Raw genomic sequence first — 25591 nt, 5'->3', positions numbered from 1 at the left:
ACAGGAGGTGCTGGTAAAACTAAATACAGGAATAAATACTTAAATGCATAAATAAATGAAAAATAAATACATTTTGGTAATGAAAAGTCAATTTTGTATTTTTAAATTTATTCCTTTATTTCTGTATTCCTGTCTCCTGTATGTTAATGAGGTCAGCGGTCCTAACATCCGTTTGAAGCAGGATCCGGATTGGTCAGCGCTCTGCACTCCAAATTTTGACTTCAAATTAATATAAGATATTTTAGCAGAGTTCACCAATTAAAATGACAGACACTTTAAGACATTTTAATACCAAATTTAATTGAATGTAAAACATTTTGAAACCATGACACCAGTCACAGTATGAAATATATCAATGAAAGCCAGTAGGAAAGTTATGGCAAAGAATTATTTACCATGTTAAATGAATTTATTGATATTATCACATTTCTCTCTTTTTCTGACTCTACACTAGAAATAATATCATGAATTATTCATTAAACATAACGTAGATAACAATGGATAAATGGATGGATGGACGAACCTGATAAAAATGACACAAACACCATGAAGACGGTCGCCATCTTTCTGGAACAGTTAACTTACATATTGTGCATTAGTGATTATAACTGCATCAGGTGAAGCTAATTTGATATTAACCTGCAAACTGAGTGCATCTAATCAAGCTGAGGCCACATTGGAGACTTCTGTGTTTACTAGACAAGGAGAGTTCACATTTAAAGCTTCTGTCAATATAAAAGACAGGGATAGAAGAAACATTATAAAAAGACAGTTATATGATTTAGAGACAGTAAACTAAAATAAAAGGTAAAAAAAAGATCAAACAGACTAAACAGTAGAATACACATTCCACTGAGTAGCTGCTGAAGAAGATAAGATGAGATCCAATCAGAAGAAACCAATGTGAACAGGATATTAAGATCCTGGGCCACACTGATGTGCTGCTGATACACGACTGAATCTAAGTCTGTGTGCTCACAGTCAACAGAAAGGCTTTTACTTTGAAACAGCTAAAGGAAGTGTTGCAAATACTTATGTTTGTACAGATAAGATATTGACTATGTGGTGAAAGATCATTTTGCTGTGAACCACGAGGCTCACGTGCAGCAGACACCAGCCGGACGCAGTGTGGTTGTAAACAACAGGTTGTAAACAATATTGTAAACACACATTTATAGATATGAAGCTAAAACAAAAAGTCCCATGTGATGGTTTACGTGTCACCTCCTGCTGGACGTGTCGCTTTCATTAAAGTCAAAATCCTTAAAAAAAGTAAACGTCACGTTAAGATGTAAACGTTTCTGAATCGGCTGCTCAGTCGGTGGAACAGCCTCAGCTGCGTCACGTCGGTGGAACAGCCTCAGATGCCGGTGAGCACCGTGCTGGTCACTATGGCGACAGTGAGGGTACCGGGGAGGTCGTTGTCACGGCGATTGCCCTTGTCCTGCAGGTGGAGCGTCTGCTGGAAATCACCCTGATTGGTCCGGAGGGTCACCTGACCCAGGAACGAGTCCATCAGCGCGTTGTGGTTGTAGAGCTGACAGAGACGGAGAGAGAGTCATGTCAAACACACACAGGTACACACACGTCAAACACACACACACAGACACACACAGACAGACCTCGATGCTGATTGGCTGGTTGGCTTTCTTCCTGTAGAACAGCCCCTTGGTGTCGAACACGGGGTTGCGTGTGTTCTTATGGACCGGGGATCGAACCTTCTCTCCCTCACAGCGAATGATCACATAGGGGTCTGAGACTGGAGACACACACACACACACACACACACACACACACACACACACACACAGCTTTTTAATACAACATACACAGACGACTGTTAATATTTCTGTTAAAAGAGAGAATAAAGTTGAATCCACCTCCACCAGCGTCTTGTCCTGCGAGTCCGTTGGCCTGCAGCACGTGGACCTGCGTGACCAGAGAGGGGTAACCACAGATCCCGGACCAGCAGGTCTGTGGGGGCTCGTGTTGGGTCAACTCCCTGCAGCACAGACAGAGAGACAGAGGAACTGTGGTTCAGAGCTCGGGTTGGAGCAGGTTAACTTTGATTCAGTTTATGATTACAGTTTTGCAGATTTACATTTTAAGTGTCTTCTTTTTCCGTTTGATTGACATTATCTGTTTTTTTCAAATTTTAAAAACTCACTACAAACAAAACAACAACAAAAGGGGGCGTGGTCCTACCTGCAGTCAGCGGACACGTCGGTGAAGACGCGGAGCAGGTAGTCTCCCTCCAGGCCGGGGTCAAAGGTCGTGGGTATGATGACGTAGCGTCCCTCCGGCAGATCGAAGCGGAGGAACACAGACCTGGAGTTGATGTAGGTACTCGCACCGACCTTCTGCTGCGTGACGTGCATCCGATACGTCCTGTTCAACTCCACCTGCACACGGAGACAACACGGAGACAACACGGAGACAACACGGAGACAACACGCAGACAACATGGAGACAACACGGAGACAACACGGAGACAACACGCAGACAACACGGAGACACAAGGAGACAACACGGAGACAACACGCAGACAACACGGAGACAACACGGAGACAACACGCAGACAACACGGAGACAACACGGAGACAACACGGAGACAACACGCAGACAACACGGAGACACACGGAGACAACACGGAGACAACACGCAGACAACACGGAGACAACACGGAGACAACACGCAGACAACACGGAGACACACGGAGACAACACGCAGACAACACGGAGACAACACGGAGACACACGGAGACAACACAGAGACAACACGCAGACAACACGGAGACAACACGGAGACAACACGCAGACAACACGGAGACACACGGAGACAACACAGAGACAACACGGAATGGACATCGTTTTTCTCTTTTGTCCTTTGTTTAAGTATAAATGAAAATCATATAATCACAAAGAGTCGCTCTTAAAAACGGAACTAAAGGGAAAGTCACTTGACCCACATGCACACGCACACGCACACGCACACACACACACACACGCACTCAGCTGACCCTGTGTATGTTGAAGCCCATGGCCAGGTTCTCTCCTCGCCCCTCCCTCAGCCGGGCTCTGCGATCCTTCTGCTGCAGACAGATCAGAACCTCGTCCTCCGGCTTCTTCACGTCGAACACGTACTGCAACACAACACAGAGCAGAGCAACACACACTCAGTTCATCCCTTCTTTCAACAACAAGGACAATGTGCAACGTTTTGAGGAGTTCTAAAGAAGCAGCTACCTGTGGGTTCTGGAGGAAGGAGGCCTTGTTGTTGGTGCACCCCCCCGCCCGGTTGAGGAGGGGGTCATCATGGCGCCTCCAGGAGCCCTGCACCACGGCCTCCTCCCAGGTCTTGTGGAAACTCAGGTAGGACGTGTTGATGAGGCGACAGAGGATGAGGTCCGTGAAGTTATCCACAAAATCATCAAATGTCATCCTGGGGAAATGGAGAGAAAGAAAATTCTGGTTTATTTATGATCAGAGAAAAAAGAGGAATGAGAAAAAAGCTGAATATGTTCATTTCAGGTGCAGCCACATGCAGGCACCTCTGATTCACCAGCAGAGGGCAGCGTTGCTCTGAACCTCACCAGAACTCGCCATCGTCCTGCACCGTGACGCCGATCTTCTCCCGCTCCCCCTTACTGATCTTCTGCCACTCCTCAGAGCTGCACACACACAGTCAGTCCTCTTTATTACCTCTGAAGGGAAACACTGAGTCGCTGAGATTTACAAGAAGAAATCAACTGTACAGCAGAAACACCACAAGTGCAAAAGAGGGGGGAAATAACATTTAACCCAAATTCTGTAGACAAATAATCAGGAGCTGCAAATGTTACAACCACAGATTCTATCAACTGATTTAAAAACGATTCCTGCAGTTTGTGCAGAGGAAGTGAAAAGTTGCTTCAAACATGAAATCAAACCCTGAAATGAAATTCACCTCGAAATGTATAAGATGTTTCTGTGTTTAAAAAGCAGCATCACTGAGCAACCTGAGGATCTCCACAGTAAAACATCTGACCATCTCCTCCTCCTCCTCCTCCTCCTCCTCCTCCTCACCTGTCGCTCCAGGGCCCGTTCCACTCCCTCTGGCCCCACGGGTTCCTCATGCGGATCATGGTGAGCTTGTCTGACCTGAAGAAGGCCAGCAGGCCGTGACCCAGCCTCACCCGGCGGACGTCTGTCACTGCGTAGGCGTGACCCTTCACCAGGCCGCAGGCCAGCCGGGCCTCCATGTCCGCCGCGCTGTCTGCCTGGAAGGACACAGCGGGTTCAGTCAGTGTGAAGCAGAGAGGTTCACTCACCGGGCAGGAGGTGTTGGACCTCTGCTCACCCGGATGGAGCAGCTGAGGAGGCCTCCTCTGTCGTGGACCTTCAGGACTCTCTCAAACAGCTCGTTGCGTTTCTCCTCATCGTCTTTGTAACCGTTCTCTATCAAGTTGTGTGGCTCCGACACGCCGCCGGTGAAATCCACGAGGGCGTCGGCCGTGTTGCCCCCGTCCAGCGCCTCGTAGCATCCACACATCCTGGAACACACACAGGACTCAGTGCTACTTTCATACAGATGCTGTACAGATGTGTTGATGATTCTTTCCTGCATCGTGCTGGAAGTGGACGTAAAGTCTTTGGGGAGAATCAGCTTCGACTCTCGACCTCCATTTGTTCAAGTCATCAAATCAAAGATTAACATTCTTCTCTTTGCGGCATCACGGCCGACCGAAGCTACAAATCCCGCTCAAATAAATGCGATCTGGATTCTGGTTGTATTTTCGATGAACACAACATCTATTTCTATATCAATATAAAAATTGTAAAAGAATAATCCAGGTGTGACACAGTTATTAAAGTTAACAACAACAAGAGGAACTCATATTCCACTGAAGGACACAGGGAGGTGTCCGGGACCAGCTGGAGGGGCTCACTTGGCGTAGGCCTTCTCCACCAGCGCGCTCCAGAACTCGTTGCTGTCGTTGGAGTGGCAGTACACCAGCTCCCCGTTGGCCGTGGGCAGCCGGTCGTCGATCACCACGTCCACCCACTCTCCGAACCGCCAGAACTGGAAGTGGAAGATCCCGGCATACGACTCCGGCTTGTCTTTGTCCCACTCCTGGTCCTTCCAGCTCGGGATCACCTGAGAGAGACAACCAGGACATGTGATCAGAGGGGGGGGGCTCGACCCGGGGGGGCTCGACCCGGGGTCACTCTGTAGGCAAGGGAGGGACTGGGTGAGGGACTGGGGGAGGGACTGGGGGAGGGACTGGGTGAGGGACTGGGAGAGGAACTGGATGAGGGACTGGGTGAGGGACTGGGTGAGGGACTGGGAGAGGAACTGGATGAGGGACTGGATGAGGGACTGGGTGAGGGACTGGGGGAGGGACTGGGTGAGGGACTGGATGAGGGACTGGATGAGGGACTGGATGAGGGACTGGGTGAGGGACTGGGGGAAGGACTGGGTGAGGGACTGGGTGAGGGACTGGGGGAGGAACTGGGTGAGGGACTGGATGAGGGACTGGGTGAGGGACTGGATGAGGGACTGGATGAGGGACTGGATGAGGGACTGGGTGAGGGACTGGGGGAAGGACTGGGTGAGGGACTGGGTGAGGGACTGGGGGAGGAACTGGGTGAGGGACTGGGGCAGGAACCGGGTGAGGAACTGGGTGAGGGACTGGGTGAGGGACTGGGGCAGGAACTGGGTGAGGAACTGGGTGAGGAACTGGGTGAGGGACTGTGTGAGGGACTGGGGGACGATATGGGCGAGGGACTGGGTGAGGAACTGGGGGAGGAACTGGGTGAGGGACTGGGGGAGGAACTGGGGGAGGAACTGGGTGAGGGACTGGATGAGGGACTGGGTGAGGGACTGGGGGAGGAACTGGGGGAGGAACTGGGTGAGGGACTGGGGGAGGAACTGGGGGAGGAACTGGGTGAGGGACTGGGGGAAGGACTGGGTGAGGGACTGGGTGAGGGACTGGGGGAGGAACTGGGTGAGGGACTGGGGCAGGAACCGGGTGAGGAACTGGGTGAGGGACTGGGTGAGGGACTGGATGAGGAACTGGATGAGGGACTGGGTGAGGGACTGGGGGAGGGACTGGGTGAGGGACTGGATGAGGGACTGGGTGAGGGACTGGATGAGGGACTGGATGAGGGACTGGATGAGGGACTGGGTGAGGGACTGGGGGAAGGACTGGGTGAGGGACTGGGTGAGGGACTGGGGGAGGAACTGGGTGAGGGACTGGGGCAGGAACCGGGTGAGGAACTGGGTGAGGGACTGGGTGAGGGACTGGGGCAGGAACTGGGTGAGGAACTGGGTGAGGAACTGGGTGAGGGACTGTGTGAGGGACTGGGGGACGATATGGGCGAGGGACTGGGTGAGGAACTGGGGGAGGAACTGGGTGAGGGACTGGGGGAGGAACTGGGGGAGGAACTGGGTGAGGGACTGGATGAGGGACTGGGTGAGGGACTGGGGGAGGAACTGGGTGAGGGACTGGGGGAGGAACTGGGGGAGGAACTGGGTGAGGGACTGGGGGAAGGACTGGGTGAGGGACTGGGTGAGGGACTGGGGGAGGAACTGGGTGAGGGACTGGGGCAGGAACCGGGTGAGGAACTGGGTGAGGGACTGGGTGAGGGACTGGATGAGGAACTGGGTGAGGGACTGGGTGAGGAACTGGGTGAGGGACTGGGTGAGGGACTGGGTGAGGAACTGGGTGAGGGACTGGGTGAGGGACTGGATGAGGAACTGGGTGAGGGACTGGGTGAGGGAATGGGAGAGGGACTGGGTGAGGGACTGGGTGAGGGACTGGATGAGGAACTGGGTGAGGGACTGGGTGAGGGACTGGGTGAGGGACTGGGGGAGGAACTTGGGGAGGGACTGGGTGAGGAACTGGATGAGGGACTGGATGAGGGACTGGGTGAGGGACTGGGTGAGGGACTGGGGGAGGGACTGTGTGAGGGACTGGGTGAGGGACTGGGTGAGGGACTGGATGAGGAACTGGGTGAGGGACTGGGTGAGGGAATGGGAGAGGAACTTGGGGAGGGACTGGGTGAGGAACTGGATGAGGGACTGGATGAGGGACTGGGTGAGGGACTGGGTGAGGGAATGGGAGAGGGAATGGGAGAGGGACTGGGTGAGGGACTGGGTGAGGGACTGGGGGAGGAACTTGGGGAGGGACTGGGTGAGGAACTGGATGAGGGACTGGATGAGGGACTGGGTGAGGGACTGGGTGAGGGAATGGGAGAGGGAATGGGAGAGGGACTGGGTGAGGAACTGGGTGAGGGACTGGGTGAGGAACTGGGTGAGGGACTGGGTGAGGGACTGGGTGAGGAACTGGGTGAGGGACTGTGTGAGGAACTGGGTGAGGGACTGGGTGAGGAACTGGGGGAGGAACTGGGTGAGGAACTGGGTGAGGGACTGGGTGAGGGACTGGGTGAGGAACTGGGTGAGGGACGGACGGATGCATGGACGGATGATGTTTTGACATTTTCCATCAAGCGTAGTAACCTTCTCTCTCTCCCCCTCCCTTCACCGGCTGCCAGTTAAAGTTTTGATTGATTTAAATATTATTTTAATAACTTTTAAAGCTCAGCACGATCCGGCCCCCACTGATATCACAGAGCTTCTAACTCCTTATGCTTCAAACTAAAACATACATCCTGATTCTATTTTTATCGATCTTATTTCTGTTTTTCTTCTGTGTTTGTTTTATTCACATGTATTTTACAAAGCACGTTGTAGTCTTGTTTAGAGAGAGAGGAAACTGTTGAACACAATAAAAGAGAACAACATAAAAAGTTACTATATATAAAAAGTATAAAACAGACTTAAATTCACCATTTACATATAATCTGGTAAATAAAGAAGCATCACACAGCTTCTGTTTGTTCTTAAAGATTTGAAATACATCAGGTTTTCCACTCTTCCCCTTAATTAACCTCCTGCGTTTATAATTAACTAAAGATTTCAAAGTTTTTAACAAGGGAACGCCATCCACCCACATCCTGCCCCCAGATCCCCACTGACAACACACACACACACACACACACACACACACACACATCAGTGAAGTGAATGATATAAATAAATAAATGGTCCATTGAGCCAAGACCAGTCCAGCTCCCAGCAGCCCTCAGGAAACTCCCAGAACTCCCTCTGGTTCGTCATCAGCCCGTCGGTTGCTAGGCGCCCTCACACATCACCCACCATCATTTGATCTTCAGACGTTTTATCATCTGACACCTCAGATTATAAATCTAATTATATTAATAACTGGTTTCATGGCAGCTCAAATAACCTGCAGATTAAGAGTCACATTTGAAGAAGTGTGTGTGTGTGTGTGTGTGTGTGTGTGTTAAAGGACTGAGGGGCTGAGTACACAAAAAGACGAACAACTGATCTGACTGATCCAGTTTTCTCATCGATCTCAACCCCTCCCCCCCCCTTCTCTCACTCATTTAATGTGGCACGCCAATCAATGTGTGCGACCCAAGGTGCCCCGGGGCAGGAAGGAGGGGGGGGATGGCAACAGTAGGGCACTACCCGACTGTGATGGAAAGAGTTGGAGAGAGAGAGGGGGAGAGAGAGAGTGGGGGAGAGAGAGAGAGAGAGAGGTGGGGGTGAAAGCAGAAACTCTTGCAGAGCTTCATCCTCTCAGTCTCCTACAGACCGGCAGCAGAGCCACCTCCACACAACTCAGGACCAGGACCAGAACCAGGACCAGAACCAGGACCAGGACCAGAACCAGGACCAGGACCAGAACCAGAACCTCCGAGTCCGACATGGCCGAGCCGCCCTCCGACACCGTGGGGCTGACGTTCAGAGAAGACACGGCTCTGACGAAGGTGAGACTCTGACTCTTCTCCTCTTCAGCAGCAGCTCAGGGACTCCACAGGCTGTTAGCACCAAGTGTGTGTGTGTGTGTGTGTGTGTGTGTGTGTGTGTGTGTGTGTGTGTGTGTGTGTGTGTGTGTGTGTGTGTGTGTGTGTGTGAGATTTTTGCATGGAGAAAGATTGAACCTAATAAGTTTGTGCACGTTAGTAAAAATATAAACTAGTAAAAATATAAAAATAAAATGTTATGCATTGATATATTTAAATAATACACATATTACTTAAAAACGTAAACACAACAGAATATATATTTAATTTGTTTCCTTTGTATTTTTCAAAGTTATTTTGCAGATGGATGATTTTCAGGAACTTTGTCTGTTTTCACAGGAACTTCTTGATTTATTTGTCTTCTTGGTTCAACACATTCTTCAGCACGTGTGTTCTTAACATGTTGATATAACAATCAACAGGTCTGTTAATCAGTTCAAACACTGATATTATTATATTAAATGATCAGAGATCAGTTTCACGGCTCCACAGATTCTCTGACTGGGATCAAGTGTAAATTTGCAGCTTTGCCATGAAGAGAAGTTTGGTTCACAGCTTCATTCATAACTCTTCTGATGAGTGATAATGAATCTGTGGACTGGTTCTCAGATAAGATCATAAAGTCTTCAATAAAGGACTTCAGTAAAAACATCCTCCGGTCCAGGCTCTGTACTTTGAGCTCTGGAAGTCATAAGAATAACAGTGTGTGTGTTTGTGTGTGTGTTTTGTGTAGTTCATGTTGGTTTGTAGTCATGTGTTGCAGGCGTGTGAATCTCTCTTCAGAACACTTTGGGGACCAGAGCTTCCAATCTGCCTCGTGTGGATGTTTCTCACACGGAGCCTCTGACTGACTCTGTTCCCTCTTCTCCTCTCTCTTCTCCTCTCTCTTCTCCTCTCTCTTCTCCTCTCTCTTCTCCTCTCTCTGATCCTGTCTTTCTCCTGCAGATGATGCGTCTTCGCGTGTCCTCGCTGCAGCGCTCGGGGCAGAAGCGTCAGGACGGCGAGCGCCTGCTTCTTCCCCACGAAGCCGTGTATCGTCTGGACTTCAACATCCAGGGGCTGAACTTCTCCCGCTGGTGTTTCTCCCTCTCCGGCCACGGCCGTGTCACCATCACTGGTATTTCCCAGAACTGGACCCCCGACCTCACCCACCTGATGACCCGGCAGCTCCTGGAGCCCATCGGGACCTTCTGGCGAAACGCCGACGACCCCGAGGACTCGGCGATCAAGTGCCTGGAGGCGGACATGCAGGAGTTCTGCGAGAGGATCGCTGAGCTGGCCAAGGTCAGGAAGGTCATGTACTTCCTGTTTGCTTTCAAGGACGGAGCCGAGGCCGCGAACCTCAGCTGCTCGCTGGAGTTCACACCAGAAATATGACTTCTCTCTTTTCACCAGAACAAACCTGTAGCTGCAATATTCTGTTCAATGTTTGACCTTCAAGAAAAACACACTCCAGCAGCAGAGAGAACCAATCGTTGACTGTCTCCTTCCAGCTCAGAGTTTTAATGTTAACGTTTTCATAATATAAACATTTAGTAAAAAAACGAATCATCTATGAGAAGAAATTAAGAAGTTTAACTGCACTTTACTTCGACCTAATATGGAACAAATTCTCTTTTCATGTTGCTACTTGATCAATGTATCATAAATCATCAATATTCCAATATTTTAAATTCATATAGAAACATGGGAACTCATGACACATTTCTATACACACTATTTAACGGTGATTTTGAAGCCTCGTCATCAATTAAAATTTTATATGTGTCACTATGAAATTATCTTGAAAACTAAATAAATATCTGTAAGACACTAAGTAAAACATGTAAACAAATAATGCCTTTATTGATCAGCTGTTTACCGTGATAATGAGTAACTGTTTTTTTTCTTTGTTGTTTTTTGTATTTTAAGTAGAAATAAAAGAATTGGCTGTGAATGGAAATATCAAATGTTCCCGTTGCATGACTTTCAGCCTGAGAGATCAATGGAGTCTATTAAATATCGACTGAAAGCCGTCTGCGTTCTCATTGGTGGGATTATTACTGTGTCACTGGACAGAGGACGAGGGGACAAACCAGAGGACGGGTCACGTTTTAAAATAGAGTCAAAACCAAAACCCCTCCTCAAAGGGTTTTATGAAGATGTAAGGTCAGTATTGATGTGATGGAATATGAAGAAAGAGAAAATAGATATTTTCCTCCTGTGTGGTTTGTCCCAGTCCCACCAGAGGCTCAGTTTCAGAACCAGTGTTTGTGTTTGGACCACCGACGGGTGTCAGGACAACCGGCTGCTCCTCAGAGGCAGCGACACCTGAAACAGACTCGAGTTTTCCTTCAGCTGATGGAAAACTGAGCTGCAGCAGAAGAAGACCTCTGGGACCGAGAGCGGGAAGCAACCAGGTGGAAAGAGAAAACACAGAAAGCTCAGAGGAAACAGAGAAAACACAGAAAGCTCAGAGGAAACAGAGAAAACACAGAAAGCTCAGAGGAAACAGAGAAAACACAGAAAGCTCAGAGGAAACAGAGGAAGCAGAGGAAACACAGCACCAGTCTCACACTCTCACTTCAACAGCTGCAGAAACATTAGGATTAACTCTGAATAATAATAATAATAATAATCATAACAGCTTCAGATCCTCATTAACCATTAACTGCTACTTGACTCTACACTAAAGAAGAGTCGTCAGGCTTTTGTTTAATTCCAGATTAAACTTGACTTAAAGATAAGTGGCCACTAAACTTCTTAACATGACCAGATCTATTCCTGAAGTTATCTCCACAGAACTGAGGACGTTTAGGTTCTTGTCCTTCACGGAGGAGGTGGATCCACAGAGACACACATCTTAAACACCTGCAGCTCGACACAGGCGAAGTAGTTTTTGTAATAATTTTGTATTTTGTGAGACACAAATGCTTCTCATGGCAGCTGCTGGGTGAACTGGTGGATCTTTAATTCCAACTGACAGAAAATCCATTTGTCTTGATAACAGTGTTGTCAAAGTCACTGGCGCCCCCTACTGGATGAAAGATGTCAGTGTTACACACAGGTGTAAGTGCAGGTTCCTGGAGTTGCCTCCACCAGCTTCAGGCTCCTTTCACTGACGTGATGTTTGTGAAACCTGGGACGTGAACTCGTGGAATCTGGATCAGGAGGAAGATCCTGGAGATTCTTTGACTTTATTCAGCATTAATCTTCAATAAGGTCATTTAGATAACCACACTACACACTTATCTAAAGTCAACACACGCCCAGTAGCACACATCTGACACCCACATACTTGTCCACACCCATCAACACACACACACCACTCAACACACACGTAGACTCTGTGTGCATGAAACCCGCACTACCGGCTGAGCCACACCTCACAGGGCTCACAGGGTTGATCCCCAGTTCCTCCGGTCCACGTGACAAAGAGCTCTGAAGCCACTGAACCAAGTTGCTCTGATAGTCAGACGTGGTGTCGTGCTGAGTGTGTGAGCTCATTGGTGGTCGACCTTAAAGCACTTTGGATAAAGGTTGTGTATTAAAGTTGTTGGTTCACCACCCGCTCACATACACATCATTTAGCTACAGCCTGTTGGGCCTGAAGAGAAGAGTCTGAAGTCTGAGAGTCAAGATCTGATCTGATGATGGACTCTGATCCATAGATTCCAAACCTGTGTGTGTGTGTGTGTGTGTGTGTGTGTGCGTGCGTGTGTGTGTGTGTGTCACCTTCTGCCACAGCGTCTCTCTGAAGGCCAGGCTGGAGCAGGCGGCCACGAACCAGCAGTTTCCCAGCTGACCCTGGTGCAGGTCGTGGGCACTGAGGCCGTCCACGAACAGATGGGGGTCGCTGCATAACTCCTGGAAGAGAAGCATCATTAGAATCAGTGTGAGGATTTAGAATCAGAGGCCTCTCAACCGGGCGGTGTTTATTTATCTGATGAGTGACGACTCTTTCAGAAACATCTTTAAACATCAGAGCCAAAGAAACCAAGAAAATTAATCGATTACTGATCAAGTCCAGCTGATGAGAGGAGGAGAATTCATTCATTATATCATTCATTTCAGATTTGTGCTGTAAAGTGAATTTCTAGAGTAACGTCTGTGGTCGACCTGCAGCTGCTGCACAGGAGCCGTCCAGTGACCTGCAGCTGGAGGATGTGTTCCCACTGGGCAGCTGTGGGATGTGTTCCCACTGGGCAGCTGTGGGATGTGTTCCCACTGGGCAGCTGTGGGATGTGTTCCCACTGGGCAGCTGCCATGTGTGGATGAATGTGAGGGCGTAGCCAGATCCTCAGTCGGCCATTAGGAGGTAAACACCGGGTAAAGAAACTCCACTGAAGGTTCAGAGTCAAACAAACCACAGCGAGCAGGACGGCAGCCAAATGATGGAGCTGAGATAAACCAGAGACACACCCCCACCAGAGCAGGAGACAGTCTGAGACCAGGACGTGAACATGTGACATACTAAGCTCACTTCATATCATCTATAGATTGTGTTGCTTCCTTTGAGCTAAAGCTACAGCTTCATATTTATTATCATGAGTGTTATTAATCTTCTAATCTACATGAAAGTGTGTGAACGCTGATACCGTTGATACCCGTCCTTGAAAAGCTCATATCCACTGATATTATCATCAAAGCAGTCAGGCTTCATAAATCAGTTTTAAGATATGAAGGAGTATAATTGATAGTTGGAGAAGTTCCATTAACAGGAAGAAAGAAACTATTCCAGAGTTCAGAGACAGGAACACGTCTCTTCATCTTAAATCCAGTCCTCAGGTCAGGCAGCAGATCTGAGGACTGGATGTTGTGTGTCCTGCTTTAAACTGACTGAAAATTAGAAGCCACCATTTAAAGTACATGTATTATATATATATATACACAGTATATATATATATATATATACCAAAACACATTCCTCATGTGTTCAACCACAACAGGTCCCGCCTGGGTGGTTCTCCTGCAGCAGCTCCACACACACACACACACACACACACACACACACACACACACACACAAAGAGAAATATAGTGTTTAAAGACAAAAGGTCAAAGGTCACGTTGTGTCGGACCATGTTCAGTTCAATGTGAGACATTTAGAACGAAGCTGAAAACTAACGTAGAAACACAAAGTATCTGGAACATGTGGATGTCCTCTTTGTGTTTGTCCTCTCTCAGACGTCCCTGTTGGGACATGGACACAGTGGAAGTCCTCGGGGACGTTTCAGTCTGAACAGCATCGAAACACTTTACTGAGCTTTTACTGTCAATCATTGCTGATCTGAGAAGCTGAATAAATAAACAGGAAACTGAAAGCACTCCGAACACTGGTGTGATCGATCTGTTCTGAGAGGTGAAGAGGGAGGGACTCCGTGTGTTACAACTTTCTGTGTGGACACGTCTCTGGATCATGGAGTCGCTATGTGTCAGGACCAGTGTCCCCTCAGCCTCAGGACACAGGACTGAAGCAGACCAGTGTCCCCTCAGCCTCAGGACACAGGACTGAAGCAGACTGGTGTCCCCTCAACCTCAGGACACAGGACTGAAGCAGACCAGTGTCCCCTCAGCCTCGGGACACAGGACTGAAGCAGACCAGTGTCCCCTCAGCCTCGGGACACAGGACTGAAGCAGACCAGTGTCCCCTCAGCCTCGGGACACAGGACTGAAGCAGACCAGTGTCCCCTCAGCCTCAGGACACAGGACTGAAGCAGACCAGTGTCCCCTCAGCCTCAGGACACAGGACTGAAGCAGACCAGTGTCCCTCAACCTCAGGACACAGGACTGAAGCAGACCAGTGTCCCCTCAGCCTTAGGACACAGGACTGAAGCAGACCGGTGTCCCCTCAGCCTCAGGACACAGGACTGAAGCAGACCGGTGTCCCCTCAGCCTCAGGACACAGGACTGAAGCAGACCAGTGTCCCCTCAGTCTCAGGACACAGGACTGAAGCAGACCAGTGTCCCCTCAGCCTCAGGACACAGGACTGAAGCAGACCAGTGTCTCCTCAGTCTCAGGACACAGGACTGAAGCAGACCGGTGTCCCCTCAGCCTCGGGACACAGGACTGAAGCAGACCGGTGTCCCCTCAGCCTCAGGACACAGGGACATGGTCACATTCTGATCTGTCCAGTCCATTAAATCCAGTTCTAACTTCTTACTCCTGATCTCCAGGATCTGCCTGAAGCAGCTTGTGAAAACAAAGGAGGGTCAGAACAGAAGCTGTTCTTTCAATAAGTCAAATATTGATTATACATGAAAGTAAATAAGTTTTGGATCAGACGTGTGGATGATTGTTGACGCTGGTGGGACTTGATCAGAATTCAGGCCGAAAGTCACAGAGAGATAAAGACGACAGAGGAGGAGAAACGTGACGCTCACTAATTATGTTGTTGACCTGCAGATAACGATGCAACACAGTTAATACACAAACACACAGTGATTAGTGGTTAAACAGGGACGTCCAGCCTGAGTCACTGAGAGAGGCTGTAATACACAGTGTGTGTGTGTGTGTGTGTGTGTGTAGTGTAAACAGAAGCAGACACAAAGTGGAAAGCCATTAAGTGATAAACTAAGAGCCTCATATTTCTCCATCCTCAGTGTAACGGCTGCACTGAATCAAAACTCTGTGGCTCAGTTTGAACCAACTTGTGTAACAGAAACACACACGTCACATGATCACACTTCAGGGTTTTATCCACTTTTGTCCGTCAGTGATCTTTATGAAATGTTTGATGCTAGTTTTGTTAATATGACCCAGACCAGTTCCTCAATACTTCAAGATAAAATCAGGGTTTAAACCCCAGGCTGTGGAGGATCAGTGTGATCAGCTGCACAACATCCTGTTCACCACCACTTCAGTTCAGACGCAGGCTCCAACCAGCAGGGAGTCTCTGTGGTGTTTGTCTCTGTTCTACACAATCATCCCTTCATATAAAACACAACTGAAGGGAGTTCAGTCCCATCGTCCTCGTTGTCCTGGTTCAACCAGACGTGAGAATCACTCCAGCACGAAGCAACAGAGGCTGAGAGGGACACATGTTATTCTTCCTCTTAAATATTAGCTCAGATATTAGTTTAAAGAGCAAACTCGAGCTCACAAAACGATTTCTGGAGATGAATTCCACAGATTCTTGACTCTTCAGTCCGTGTGACCCCCTCCCCCTGTGGATACACACTCCCTCTGTCTCCTCACCACAAACTGCTTCCTGCTCCGCCTCCTCTTTAAACCAGCTGATCTGCAGCTCTGCCTCCATCATGATGTGAAATCACCAACTCTACTGGACCAGTTCTCACTTTACTGGACCAGTTCTCACTATACTGGACCAGTTCTCACTTTACTGGACCAGTTCTCACTTTACTGGCTTCACACAGTTCTTACTTTGCTGATTAGTCGATTAAACAGAGTTCAGCCAGAACCTCCAGGTAAGTGTTCACAAAGACAGAACATTACAATCACACACACTCACAGACGATGTGTAGAATTTGAAAATACGTGACCGTCCTGCTTCCTGCTGCTCTGCTCTCACCTTGGGCCTCTTCCAGGTGACCTGGCCGATGCGGTTGCTCTGGTAGAACAGAGACTGGTCGGACGCAGGAAACAGAGGATCTTCAAACAGACGTCCATTCTGCTGGCACTGCCTCCTCAGGGCGGAGAAGGACTGGCCCTCGTACGGAACCACCATCACCCTGATACACACAAGATAGATAGATGGATACTTTATTAATCCCGTGGGAAATTCAGATCATCCAGTAGCTTGTACACTTAAACACATCACTGACATATATACATAAATCACATAAATCACATACGAACATATTTACAGATACAGGAATGGAATGCAATGATGTGATTGTGTCAGTGTCCAGTAGGAAAGTGTTCTTGTGCTGCTGGAGAGGATAGTACAATAAAATATATATATATAAAAACAACAGGGCTAGTATAGCCAGTAAAGGGATGGACAGAGTGTTGGTATATAATAATGAGATGAGATGAGAAGAGTACACAAACACAGACACACACACACACTTCATCAGAGCTCTGCGTCAAGCATCGTCTTCACCTGAAGTAGCAGTTGTGTCGTTGTTTTAATAATTATTAATAAGATTTATGAGATAATGATTCCGAAGTTGTCGTTTTCAAACCCTTATGTTTGACCCTGAGGTTTTAATGTCTGCAAACTTAAAAACAGAAACATAAATCTGGCAGATTTACACGATCGAAGTGCTCATGTTAACAAATGTGGATTATTTCTCTTTAAATAAACATAGATACTCGACTGTAATTCCATTAAAACAAAGATTATCCTGCATTTTTAACAGAAAACAATGAAAGTAAACGAACAGCACATGTTTACGATGATGGACGGCGGATCTTATGTGGAACAAAATAACATTTCTAGGATTTAAAGATGCTAAACTATAGTTTTAGATTCAAACACGGTATTACAGGAAATTCACTGCTCATTTTCTTCAGACACTAAATATTATAGTAAATGTAATGTTGGAAAAACCTAAATACTCACACGAACCAACTGTTAATTTAGGAAAAAGGATAAAAGTGAGAAATTAAGTCTCGACTCAGCAAATGTGACAGAAAGAGACAAAGATTAAAAGGTTGTAAGTTGTCGTCCTCTTGAAACAACTGTTTAAAGACTGTGTGTGTTTGCTTTGTCAAACAACCGTCTGAGTTTGTGTTTGTCCTCCGGTCACATGGAGGGTGGGAGACTCACTGTACGTTTGTTTGTATAGTCGTGGTTGTATAGTCGTGGATCATCTTTGTGTATATTTATATTTTAATCACCATAGCACAGGTAAATAAAGAGCAGAGCTTCCATTTGAATCCAGAAAGATTCATGTGTGTGATATTAATACAAATGAACAAACACTGTTGGAGAAATTAGTTAATAACTTATACATTTGATAAAGTTTGCTCCATTAATCCAGAAACTGTTTCTCTCATCTCAACTTTAACAAACTTTCTAAAACAGGAACCTTTAAAGTCCAACCAGCAGCTTCCTGTCGACCACATGAAGTGATGATAAACAATAAAGTGAGGAGGGACAGAACAGGAAGTGGTGGAGGCGCGAGTCCCCGGCTGAGGACTTGTTATATTTCAAAGGAACAGACGGAAGAAAGCGTTTTACTCTGAAACAAAAACCTGTTCCTGGAGTTTGATCTGAATCTGGAGGAAAAAAAACTCCAAGTGAAATGACGTCTCACTGTCAACTGGTTTTATTTAAACATTAACAACCTGAAGCTCCTCAGCCTCCCAGTCCAGACCCTGGATACTGGTCAGCATGGAGACAGTTAATGGCATCATCAGTAATTACATCAGTGTCACTTACAGTAAACTGAGGAAACTGAACAGACACACACCAACAAGACAAACACGTCTTTAGCTCAACAAAATAAATCATCGGCTCTGTTACAATAACTTAGAACACTCAGTTGCATGTGGATTAATTTAGTGATAAATGTTTAAAAATACTTTATAAAAGCTCTAAGTTCCCCCACGATGCACTGAAGTGACTGGTGAGATTTAACTGGTCACATAAGGTGAAACTGAATATTTCACATTCTTTGTTTCACTGTGACAGAAAAGACGTCACCGGATTCTCCAGATGTTTTAAACTGATGTTGATCAGTGAGTGTTTCCTCCAGAGGTGTCGGTGAACTTATCATTCTCCCAGTGAAATCTACAGACAGTGAGAGGACCTACAGACAGATCCGTCTGTGGAACAGGCAGCAGCAGATGAACACCATGTGTTCGCGGGTGTGGTTTCATGTGGGCACCAACACACAAACCAGCCTGAACACGCAACAACACACAAACCAGCCTGAACACACAACAACACACAGACCAGCCTGAAGAGCACGAGGAGCTCAAGACTCAGTTCAGGATCAAACTACCGGAAACTCACTTTGTTCAAGTCTCACACATTTAAGACTTTTAATAAAAGAGCTTCGATCGTATTCCAGCTGTGTGAAGTCACCAGAGTCTACACGTCACACAGGAAACTAATACATGTGCCTTCAAAATAAATAAATAAAAGTTATTTTAAACGATTACTGTTTTATATAAATGACGTCAAAAACAAAACACGTGCAACCAAACAAAGCAAATACACACACAACAAATCACACATGAATAAATGGCTGCTGCTGATTTAGAATTTCTCCACCTCATAAACATTCTGTATTTTATTTTGGAGACCCTTCACCGGATGTGTGCTTGTTGACGTTAATCAAATGTAAGATTAAAATCAAATTTTTTTATTGTTTCTCCATATTTGTCACGTGATCTGATCGCAGCAGTTTGAAGTTTGAACTGATTCTTTCAACGTTTCTGATTCTGAAGGAAAATAAATCTCACGGTTACAAATACAAACTGTTTCTTAACTGAGTCAAAGTTTCTTCAGTAAAAATAAAAACTGAGAATCTGATGAAACTTAATGAACTGACGCAGTTTCCTGTTGATAAGAGTGAAGTTAAACATACAAAGATATAATATATAATATTTACCTGAGAGGGAGTTCGGTTTGATGGCAGCTCCTCAATCACACACACACTCACACTAACACACACAAACACAAACACACAATCACACTCAGCTTCCTGGGTGGTGATGCTCGGCGGTGTCCCGGTGTTGTCCCGGTGTTGTCCCGGTGTTGTCCAGGTGTTGTCCAGGTGTTGTCCCGGTGTCTCTCTGTCTCCGTGTCCCTCTGGGATGTTCGGATCTGTCCTCATGAACTAAACCATCTCCCGCACACACTCAGAGGAAACAGCCGCGGGAGGAGCTCCGGCTCCGGGGGGGGGGGAATCTCCCACACCCCTTGAAGGCACCGCCGGATTGAATGATGCCTTCATGTGCAACACGGAAAAGGTGGAATTAAGGATAAATGAACAAACCCGAATAATGTTTAAAAGTGAAGTCATTTAAAAATGTACTGAATAAAGAACATAATGATTTAACTTCTAACCAAGAATTAAAGAAAAACTTCAAACTACAAAATGAAAGTATTATTATGCACCACTGCCCCCTACTGGATGCGGCAGTAACTACATGAACAACTGACAGGCTACAGAGAGATTTGATATCAAATCCAGTGAAAACTTTGTCATAATGAGATTTCTACTGAGCTGCTTTATAAACAGACATTTCCCAGCTGCTCTCGAACATTAGGCCTCAGGACGCCACAGGCTGAAGGCAGAATGTAACTCAGTGTTCAGGATGAGAAGGAACACACTGATCTTCTCTTTCCCCTTCGCTCCCTCTCTCCTCTCATGGATTATAATGTGTTATGACTCATGTTGAATGAAACCACAGAAAGACCACCTGACGTTGCTCTGTATTTTCCACAATAATAGAACTTTTATATTTCACCTTTCTGTAGCATTAAGGTGCCATTATGAAAAAGTTCCTGCGACAACAAAGAAATATTTTTTTAAGCAGCTCGGCTCTGCAGGGGCTCAGATGTTCAAACGATCACTGGAGACGTTCATGAAGCTTTGTGAAAAAACAAGCTCCTTTGTGGAGGCAACAAAACATCATGAGTCATCAACTCCCAGTGAATGAAAGTCAAACCCTTCTCCTTCCTGACGGCTGCTGCACCTTAAAGCTGATGTGTCCTGTTCGAGTTACCGTTAAAACTAGTGATGGCGAGATGAAGCTTCATGAAGCTTTGAAGCTTTCCATCCAATAGGTTCGCTAATGGGCCGAGGCTTCATGGTGCTTCATTTGCTCTAGTGCGCCATCAAGTGGACATTAAATGTAAATGTCAATGTAATTGTAATGAGACCACGGCTCTGGGGTCAGAAGCTTTGATTTGTATAAATGACTGATGTTTGTGATGCCAATAAATACATTATGAACTTATGAATATGGTGTCTGTCTCTATGAAACAATGGCGGGGTCAAAAGGGAAACAGGAAAGAAATTAGTGAGAGGATTGTGATGTGAATGTGCTTGTGTTACTTGGTTTGTGACTGTGCTTGTGTGTGGGGACAAAATGTAACACGTACAATAGGGATAACGGTTTATCCATTTTTATTTAAAAACAACAGCTTCTCAACAGTGCTGGGCTTCAGGCGGTTTCTTTTTTTAGAAATAATTTCACCTGCTTTAGAAAATATCCTTTCACAGGGCACAGATGAAGTTGGGGTACAAAGCAAAGCAACGGCTAGTTTGTACAAGTTCGGAAATAAATTATTTCCCCCCCCCCCCCCCCCCCCCAATACTCCAGGGGATTCTCCCTTCTTCCAATATTTGGCTCAGCCAGGTACTGCTGGACCTCTACTGCTGCATCCGTTGTGACATTTTGTGTCCTCGTCTGCAGGACTTTGGTGTCTAACCGCTGCCACAGTTTGAAATGGGGCCAGCACTTTCAGACATGCTGCAAGAATGGCACACTGTTCTGATGACAGTGGGGCAACATCAGTGTGTAGGCCGGCCAAAGCTGCTCCTACAGGTTCCCTGAGGTCATAAACACGCTGGAGCATATGATATGTGCTGTTCCAGCGTGTATCCACCTCTTGAATGAGCTTCAGTACTGGCCGGCCCATTTGCTCCTGCACCTGTGTCAGCTTCTCCTATAGAATTTGTCAACAAACAGTGAGTCATTCATGTGTCACTGACGCAGCAACTTACACAAAACAGTGTCATTTAGAATATTGCAATTATATGAAGGAATTCACCTTTGCTGTGGTGCTGCTCTTGAAATAGCCCACTATACGTCTAGAGCTGGCACGGATCTCAGACAACACAGAGTTTTGCTGCAGAGCCTTTTTAATTAGTAAATTTAATGTATGCGCCACACAAATTGTGTGACGCAAACGAAGCTCTCTAGCGCAAGCACCCATATTTGCTGCGCCATCAGTCACAAGACAAGTGACTTTGTTTGTCAGACCCCACTGTGACATCATTGCTGATTTTACTGTTGCCAAATTTGCAGCAGTATGCGCGGCAGGGAAATGAAGCACCCCTAACACAACACAATGCAAAGAGGTGGTTTCATCTATGAAATGGCAAGTTACAGCTAAATAGGCGTCTGTGTTGAGTGAGGTCCACATGTCTGAAGTCAATGCAACTGCCGAAGCCTTCAACCCAATGGCTTTGGCTTTCTCCATGGTTGTACCTCTGTTCAACCATGGCTTTCAAAGCCTAAAGAAAAGAAGAGAAGACTGTATGAATGGCAAATATGAGGAAATGGGGAAACATGCTTCATGTGCTCACATACACACCTGCCTAGTGGGGAGAACATAGGTAGGGTTGAGAGCTTGAACAAGCTTCCTGAACCCTTTGTCCTCCACAATAGTGAAGGGCTGGGAATCCTCAATGACCAAGGCCTCATCCACATCATTCTTCAGACCTGATGAGAAAAAAAGGCTATATAGATTTACTCAGTCATTAATCACATTTGTTAATGGTGTGTAATACAAACGTGCCATGCCATTTTATGTTTGTACACTGTCTTATATCATAGCATCCTGAAATGGCTTACCTGAGCTTGGTCCACTTCGGTTGGTCTCCATGTGCTCATGCAGGGCTCTATAATGCCTCAGCATAGATGAGGTGTTGTTGTTATATCCAAGTTCTTTGGCACACAACAGACACTTCACCTTTTAAAATACCAGGAATTACAAGAAATGCATTAGAACAAGCGATACGCTGTGTTGTCACATATTATTACAGTTTATTTCACTAATTGTTATTACCATGTTCATACCTTATCAGGAGAGATCAGGTCAAAGTGTTCCCAGACAGGGGGAAAATCTTCTCTTTCTCGCTGGCTTCATCGCAAAAAATAGAAGTTTGAATGTATTGGCAAATGCACAATAATGTCCCGAAACAAGTACATGCAAGGGGGAATCCATTGCGGTTCGCGACCCCTTTTATTTTGAATCGCACACCAAACCCGCAAACCATTTCCTGAATCAGTCACGTGGTTCGGCCGGTTCGATAAGCGCTTCATAAAACTGATCCTGGATTACTCGACACACGCTTCGAAGCCTCGACACATCACTAGTTAAAAGTTTAGTTTCTTTGCTTTAGTCCACTTTATTGTTCTAAATTAAGTGCAAGCATCTGTTCACGTTATTGACAACCTGTGTGACATCCTCCTGACAACCTGACAAAGACTGAGAAGCTGCAACACCAGGCTTAAGTAGAGGAGGATGATTGGACTGAACCATTCTGCTGCAGACTGAAGGGGGTGTTCTCTGTGCCACAGTGGTTCAACCAGGACTGGGAATTCTCCCCCGCAATAATCTATGGACTGACCAGCATGGACTTTATAAACCTGCAGTGAGCAGCTAAGAAGTTGTCCTTTGGTTTGAGGAAAGTCAGTAAGTTGAGTTTGGTTTAGTCGACTGATCTTTAAGCTTTTCATAAATCTTAAAAACACTTTGGGTGAATAAAATCTTCTTTTTGCACGAATCCCTGCTCTCCTGGTTTTACTGCTCACCCTGGACTCACAGTGTTTAATGTGAGAAATATCAGTTACATCAACATGAACGTGTGCAGATCAAAAGAGAAACTGATCAGTTACACACGAGACAAATGAAAACCTCTTTGTTCAATGATTCTGCAGAAAAAGGCGCTCGGATGCAAATGAAGCTCATATCTTGGCAGCTCCTGTGAGTCACCACTAGAGGGCAGTGCCTCAGATGACGAATGTTGCTTTAACAGAGACGCTCAGAGTCCTTTTCCACTGACTGAGATCACTGGTCCGACCTCAGTTCATCAGGTTCCAGTTTATTCAGCCTGAAGCGAGAGTTACGAGCGTTTCCCAGGAAGCTGTTTGTGTCTGAGATGTGATTAATCTTTAACATCATCACCGGAGACCACATCCACTGTGTCATGTGAGAAACTGCACTTTACACTTTGCCAGAGGCGACTGACACTGACACACGTTCATCTGTGTTCACACCAGAGAAGAACAACACGGCCTCGGTTCAGAGAAATCCTCGTCACATCAGGTAGATATCACAGAGACGATCAGATCTACGATTCACATCTCACTGATTCACTCATCACTTCTCTGAGACCGTCCCACTGATTATACCTTTAGAACATGGACATGTATCATTGGGTTTAAATTAAGTAGAGTTGAAGGCTTTTTTGTTGGTTTTGTTCAAAAAAGTTTTAATTATAAAGCACATTTCATAGGACATTAGAAACAACACAATGAAAAGAAATCCATTTAAAACCTGAAAGCACAGTTTAAAGCAACTTTCAACCAAAAGATTCAAAAGAACCATAAAGAGGTCGAGAGACAAAAAGGTTAAATCTGTGCAGAAATAAAAAATAAAAAAATTGAAAGAGTATAATAAAACGAATAAAATAGAAAGAAATGTGTCAAATAATAAAATACAATACGATACAATGATGGTATGTCCTTGGAGTTTCTAAAATAGCTGAGTTAAAGGCACTGCATGAAACTCCACAGCTGCAGATCAGAGTCAGTTTACTTTTTACAAACAGTTCAAAGAGTTAAAGTCCAACAGTTTGTCTTTTAAACAGCTTCATCATGAATAGACCCTGAGTCTTCCTCCCCTCTGCAGATTGAAGATGTTAACGAGCTGGTTAGCTGTCACGGCTCTTCTTGCTGCCTCAGCGAGTCCGGCAGCGACTGAGCGAGGGCCCCTGACCGTCGCTGCAACCTGCAGGGTCAAAGGTCATCCAGAGCTGGAGCTGACTTTAAACTGTGGACACGGAGGAAACACAGGTCGGTGATCAACATGCACACAAAGAGCTCTGCCTCCAAATCTGAGCAGTTCACTGAGACATCCTTTACTTCACCTGAGGCAACAATCATTTATGATTGTGCAGGAGGATGGTTTATAAATTGATATCATCAGATTCTGATGATTAAACATCTAATATTTAAAAGGTTTGACTCAGAATTTCAACAAATACTAATAAAATACCAACAAGAATACAGAAAAAGGTTTCGTTGTGTTTCTAAAACAGAAGTAAACTGGGCATTCGTAAGGAAAACGTTTAGTAGCAGATTAATCCACATGGAAACTGGGAGAGGACCAAGATGGACGACATGAGAACGCCACAAAAGTGAAGCCAAAGCCTCTTGATCGCCCCCTGGTGGTTGGATCAATTCAATACGTATTGAATATCAGATATTATGGCTTCATTTCTGTACAGTGGGAGAAAGTGTAGCTGTTCATCTTTATATACAGTCTGTGGTTCAGAGCTCCACCTGCAGCTCTAACATCTCACCTGTTGTCACCTCCTCCCTGCAGGTGTGGTCCAGTTCTGGCACACCCCCTTTGGAGACCTGCGGGCCCCTGGACCTCACAGTGAACTGGATCCTGTGTTCATGCACCCGGACGGGAGCCTGGTTGTGCCCAACAGCAGCAGCCTCCACAGCGGCCTGTACTACTGCCTCCTGCAGCACACAGAGGGAACCACACTGTGGCCGTACCAGCTCCACGTCGGTTCTCACCATCAGGAGAACCAGGAGCATGAGAACCAGGAGCATCAGAGCCAGGACCAGGAGCATCAGAGCCAGGACCAGGACAGCAGCTGCAGGACGCTCAGGGTCAGGAGGAGCGCTGCGTCTGAAGAGGAGGAGCAGCCGGGGGGGGTTTCAGATGGAGAGCTGGCAGGAGCTGTGGCAGCGTCGGTGCTGCTGACCTTCGTGTTTGGATTCAGCGCTGGAGCTCTGAGCAGAGCTCATGTTCTCAGGTACTTCAGGTGCTTCACACCAGGATTCATACG

The 25591-nt window shown here is 46.5% G+C and overlaps 2 protein-coding genes across 3 annotated transcripts; one reads left to right on the top strand and one right to left on the bottom strand.

Annotated features, from left to right (window-relative positions):
• Positions 1 to 280: 280 nt before the first annotated feature.
• capn5a (calpain 5a) lies at positions 281 to 19676 on the bottom strand. 2 transcript variants are annotated; one of them, XM_053422457.1, is made up of 13 exons: positions 19379 to 19676; positions 16384 to 16543; positions 12588 to 12719; positions 4928 to 5136; positions 4339 to 4531; positions 4065 to 4258; positions 3593 to 3670; positions 3246 to 3441; positions 3020 to 3142; positions 2206 to 2402; positions 1881 to 2002; positions 1623 to 1759; positions 281 to 1537 (listed from the first exon to the last, which is right to left on the bottom strand). In XM_053422457.1, the coding sequence occupies exons 2-13, from the start codon at positions 16537 to 16539 to the stop codon at positions 1361 to 1363; spliced, it is 1914 nt and encodes a 637-aa protein (XP_053278432.1). In that variant the 5' UTR covers positions 16540 to 16543; positions 19379 to 19676; the 3' UTR covers positions 281 to 1360. The 2 variants fall into 2 exon arrangements, with proteins under 2 accessions (XP_053278432.1, XP_053278433.1); XM_053422458.1 differs by lacking the exon at positions 19379 to 19676 and adding an exon at positions 18778 to 19371.
• Positions 9819 to 10568, top strand: ompa (olfactory marker protein a). The gene has a single exon (XM_053422459.1). It carries the CDS (start codon positions 9819 to 9821, stop codon positions 10248 to 10250), a length of 432 nt encoding a protein of 143 aa, XP_053278434.1. The 3' UTR covers positions 10251 to 10568.
• Positions 19677 to 25591: the final 5915 nt, after the last annotated feature.

Source organism: Pleuronectes platessa, chromosome 5, assembly GCF_947347685.1.
Source record: "Pleuronectes platessa chromosome 5, fPlePla1.1, whole genome shotgun sequence".
Taxonomy (NCBI): domain Eukaryota; kingdom Metazoa; phylum Chordata; class Actinopteri; order Pleuronectiformes; family Pleuronectidae; genus Pleuronectes; species Pleuronectes platessa.
This window is presented reverse-complemented; position numbering and strand designations above follow the sequence as displayed.

Bases quoted from the DNA above. Each gene is read 5' to 3' on its own strand.
- capn5a (XM_053422457.1), bottom strand. From the start codon at position 16,539: ATGGTGGTTCCGTACGAGGGCCAGTCCTTCTCCGCCCTGAGGAGGCAG. The intron at 12,720-16,383 runs GTGAGAGCAGAG...CTTCTCTTCCAG, and splicing joins TCACCTGGAAGAGGCCCAAG to GAGTTATGCAGCGACCCCCA. The intron at 1,538-1,622 runs GTCTGTCTGTGT...CGTCTCTGTCAG, and splicing joins ACCAGCCAATCAGCATCGAG to CTCTACAACCACAACGCGCT.
- ompa (XM_053422459.1), top strand. From the start codon at position 9,819: ATGATGCGTCTTCGCGTGTCCTCGCTGCAGCGCTCGGGGCAGAAGCGT.